We start from the raw sequence: 4,930 nt of genomic DNA, 5'->3' as shown, positions 1-4,930 counted from the left end.
TGACAAATAAGATTTGAGATAAATCTCCTCCAAATGTTGATATTTGGTTGCGTTCTCAACCAAACACAATTTAATATCACTTTTGTAAGACAGTAAATAGCCTAAAATTTAGGCTGTTTTACAAACTAATGTAACATTCGACCTTAAAATGAGTAAAACATCCATGGCCACATTTAGAGGTGACTGTAACTATACATGTCTTCTTATGTAATCATATAAAGCGGCATGTTCAAGATGGCATGCAAAGGTCACCGCAGGTCAGTGGAGAACTTCACATTGCTGTAATAATCTGTCAGAATCTCAAACGCCATTGATCACCATGCAGTCCTGGTTGTTTGGTTCTGCTATTAGATGAAGCACAGTGACAACACATGAATCTGTTGTATAAATAAACAACATATCTGACATTGTTTTCCCATTTTAACTTTGCTGTGCTTTTAAATAGTTGAAAGCGCAGTGATAAACATTTGGGTGACAAATAAACCAAAAACCATACATTGTTTTTCCATTGGAATTTGGTTGTGAATTTAGATGGTTCAAGGCATAGTGATAACACATTGGAAATGCAACACATTTTTGTCTGTCTTTTTGAGTGGGTGAAAATAGCTTGTAATCTCATTGATCAACGTCTCAACCAAATATGACCTAATTATCCATGTTGAAATGACGTGGTGTGCCCAGTGGGTTGTTTCAAACAATGGCTGTTTCGTTCCATATGATTGGACCCMAAAAAAATATTGATTCAAAAGAAATGTTAACAGAAACTGCTCAACTTCAAAGTAGGTTCTCAAGTCATGGATGAAAAACAGGCCAATTTTTAGGCCTAATGGATCATAGTCTCTAAGGAGGAGAGTGTAGAGAGATCACAGTGTCTAAGGAGGAGAGCGTGAAGAGATACAGCTCACTTTCACCCTGAGAACCATAAAGTGCTTATTGCCATGTCCAGCTTATTTTAAGAAGCCTCAGGTGAAAACAGGGTGGCCCTATTTCACCTCCCTGCTCTCAACTGTGGCCACACTGTAAGAAAGACAGCATCCACTGTTCCAGTCCCCGACTTGGAACCCACAAGGCAAAGGAAACCGTGGGAGACTAAGGAACACCTGGAGAAGATCTGCAGAGATGCAGAGATGGAACTACTCATGGAAAGAACCAAAAAAATAATAAGATCATTTGTGGATGACCTACAGTATGCTCCTCAATGAGTAAAAAAAGGTTTAAGTCGAGTAAGTTAAGCTCTCAAGTGTCCCTCAGGATACAAGTCGTCTCTCCACCCTGGATGCTCGACGCGTCCGTGTCTTCCTCACTGCCGACRCTGCTCCTGACAGAGATATTGGTGATGAATGAGTTCATCTTTAAGGTGTACTGGTCGCCGACATTAAAGTATGTTAGACTGGGGTCGGGGATCTTAATGTCGTTATTATTATTGCATTGGTCGGTCTCATTATTGCTCTGATTGGCATCCATGGCCTTTTGCCTCTGGTAGTACATGGAGAACTTGTTGAAGATAATGGTGATGGGCAGGGCCACCACTAGTATCCCACAGACGATGCATATGGTGGCCACCAGCTTCCCTACAACCGTCACCGGGCAGGTGTCGCCGTAGCCCACTGTTGTCATGCTAATAGTGGCCCACCACCAGCCTACGGGGATGGTCGTTATGTCCGACTCTTCTGACTCCTTCTCCACAAAGTAGATAAGCGCAGAGAAAATGGATATACCCACAGAGAGAAAGAGAATCAGGAGGCCCACCTCGTGGTAGCTGTGCCTTAGCGTGGCACCCAGTGAGCGCAGCCCCACCGAGTGACGCGCCAGCTTGAGGATGCGGAAGATTCGCATCAGTCGCAGGATCTGAACCACCTTGCCCACGTTCTCCAGTTCCTCGTTCTCCTCGTCCACTGTCTCAAAGGCCAGTGTGGCGTAGAAGGGAACGATGGAAACAAAGTCGATGATGTTGAGAGCGTCGCTCATGAATTTACGGGCGCACGGCGCCACTGCCAGCCGCACCAGGAACTCCACAGAGAAGCAGATGACGCACACAGCCTCGAAGATGGCCAGCACCGGGTCTTCAATCTCCTTGTCGTTGAGGTCCACCTGGTGGAACTCAGGCATGCTGTGGACGCACATGGCCACGATGGAGGTCAGCACCACAGCCAGCGAGGCCACGGCGATCCCCTTGGCCAAACACGAGTAGCCCGGGTTCTCCAGGTGCAGCCAGATGTTCTTGCGGACCTCCGAGCACCAGGTACCCTCGAACTTCTCCAGGTCCTTGTCCATAGTTGAGAGCTCCTCCATGGACGAGTCAATGCTCCCAAACTGCTGCTGCTGCTCACCACTCCTCCGGTCCCAGTCCTTGTCCTCTGCAAACTGTCTCTGCTCCTGAAACTTGTTGCTGCAGCAGGAGTCCAGGTGGAGCGCCTTGATGCCCCAGTACTCAATCTCCTGGCTGAAGGAGAAGACGCACAGCTCCTCCATCAGGTGGATCTTGCCCGTGTGGTAGAAGTTGAGGACATTGCGGAAGAAGCACGGGTTGCGGTCAAAGTAGTATTCCCTGTCGGTGGGGCTGAAGTCGTCGCAGAGCTCCAGGATGGCCTCCTCAGAGACGCAGCACAGCAGGCGTCCCAGGCGGGTCCTGGGGAAGCGCTGCAGGATGCTGCGCTCCACGCGCTGCTTAAAGCCACCCACGTTCAGGTTGAGGAAGCTATCGTCCGGGCCGCGCCTGTGAAGGATCTGGCCGTACTGCATGGTGGAACTGTGGCATGGGTGGTGCCTTACAAGAAGGTAGAGGAGGTCACTGCTCAATGCTGGCTCAGGTCACTTCCCAGCTGAGGATCCATCACCTACACAAGGAAACAGGATGTAGACATCAATGACCGACACAAATCACAGCATTATTAAACTATATCTGTTTCAAACTGTGATATCAAGATGAAAACAAAATTATTTGCACACTTTTATAAGAAAAGCTACCCTCGTTTGATACATTGTGTGAATGAATACTTCTTGCACAAAAGAGTTTGGTTCTGAAACTCACCAAACAAATAGTACATTATTGGTGTACTGTATCAGAAATAATTGTAACTTATAAAACATTATATACTGAACAAAAATATAAACACATTATGTAAAGTGTTGGTCCCATGTTTCATGAGCTGAAATTAAAGATCTCAGAATTTTTCTCTGAAATGTTGTGTACAAATGTGTTTACATCCCTGTTAGTGAGCCTTTCTCCTATGCCAAGATAACACATCCACCTGACAGGTGTGGCATATCAAGAAACTGATTAAACAGCATGATCATTACACAGGTGCTGAGGACAATAAAAGGCCAGTCTAAAATGTGCAGTTTTGTCACACACAATGCCACAGATGTCTCACGTTTTAAGGGACCATGCAATTGGCATGCTGACTACAAACATGTCCACCAGAGCTGTTGCCAGAGAATTTAATGTTAATTTCTCTACCATAAGCCACTTCCAAAGTTGTTTTAGAGAATTTGGCAGTACGTCCAACCTGCCTCACAATCGCAGACCACGTGTAACCATGCCAGCCCAGGACCTCCACATCCGGCTTCTTCATCTGCGGGATCGTCTGAGACCAGCCACCCGGACAGCTGATAAAACTGAGGAGTATTTCTCTCTGTAATAAAGCCCTTTTGTGGGGAAAGATGTATTCTGATTGGCTGGGCCTGACTCCCCTGTGGGTGAGCCTATGTCCTCCAAGGCCCACCCATGTATGCGCCCCTGCCCAGTCATGAAATCCATACATTAGGGATTAATGAATTTAATTAAATTGACTGATTTCCTTACGTGAACTGTAACTCAGTAAAATCGTTGAAATTGTTGTATGTTGCGTTTATACTTTTTTTTCAGTATAGTACTGTGCCTTATCATTGTGCTTACATTATCTGTTCCACAGTGTTGGGTTAATTTAAACCCAAATTGAGATATCATGCAACAACAAAAAATTACGATCTTAAACAATAAATATCCCATATTCATGCTACAAAAACTGTGCTTCATAAACGCACGCTATCCAACTTTTTTTTTTTTTATCCGATTTAAAAAGTATAAAAGATAAATTCTTTGAGTTTCTTCATTTATTCATTTTTATCTTAGAAATATATATAACAGACCCAGAGAGAAAATTATAAAAAGCAGTTAAGACCAAGAACGTACCTAAATCAATTTAATAATGAATAATTCGAAATATTCAGAAGAGTTGCATCTGAAGTGAACGCGACACAATACAAACTATAATAAAACCAACAGCACAGTTCACTATCTAAATAAGTAATGGTAGACTCCCCACAAACAACAACAACTCAACAGAGTCACATAGCCTACCTGTCTTTATATTAAATGACATTATTCCAGAGGCAATATATACATTTTGGCAAACTTATTTTGCTGAAAGGCGCTTCAACTCGCGCTCCTGTTTCTTCCATGTCTCATCACACTGTTTCAGCCGGGATGCTCCGGGCGTTTAGAAGAGAAGCTAAGTGATTCAGTGGCCAAGGGCAGGATCAATGCGTCACTCTCTGGTCCATTTTCTAGTGGCGTGCGCGCTGCGTCCCATGAGCCGACGCACGCGGCAAATAAACTGAGTAGAAATCGAAGTGAGATCTCGCATTTCAAGGATATAAGGTTTAAATTCAATTTGAAACTCGTAACGTGCAAGAAATGCTGAATTTATAACTCCAAAAACAAGACAAAGCATTTTGCACGAGGGCTTGTTATTAGTTGACATTGACAAATCTTTCATGTTTAGGCTACTTATATGTTCGACTGCTTATTCACCCCAAAAACATGACCAATATCATAGTATAGGACAATTATTATGCTGTATAATATTAAATGCTATACCGTTACTAGTCCCTCCTATTTTCCACATATTTCTTATGACATGAGCCTACCTATGTTTTTATCATAACA

At 43.9% G+C, this 4,930-nt stretch overlaps 1 protein-coding gene across 1 annotated transcript; it reads right to left on the bottom strand.

Moving 5' to 3' along the window:
- Window positions 1-229: 229 nt before the first annotated feature.
- Window positions 230-4,492, bottom strand: LOC112070215 (delayed-rectifier potassium channel regulatory subunit KCNS3-like). The gene is made up of 2 exons (XM_024137638.2): window positions 4,343-4,492; window positions 230-2,837 (listed from the first exon to the last, which is right to left on the bottom strand). The coding sequence occupies exon 2, from the start codon at window positions 2,740-2,742 to the stop codon at window positions 1,237-1,239; it is 1,506 nt and encodes a 501-aa protein (XP_023993406.1). The 5' UTR covers window positions 2,743-2,837; window positions 4,343-4,492; the 3' UTR covers window positions 230-1,236.
- Window positions 4,493-4,930: the final 438 nt, after the last annotated feature.

The sequence above is a fragment of the Salvelinus sp. IW2-2015 genome, unplaced genomic scaffold, assembly GCF_002910315.2.
Source record: "Salvelinus sp. IW2-2015 unplaced genomic scaffold, ASM291031v2 Un_scaffold1259, whole genome shotgun sequence".
NCBI classification, from domain to species: domain Eukaryota; kingdom Metazoa; phylum Chordata; class Actinopteri; order Salmoniformes; family Salmonidae; genus Salvelinus; species Salvelinus sp. IW2-2015.
The sequence above is the reverse complement of the archived record's forward strand: the minus strand, read 5'-3'. Positions and strand labels throughout refer to the sequence as shown.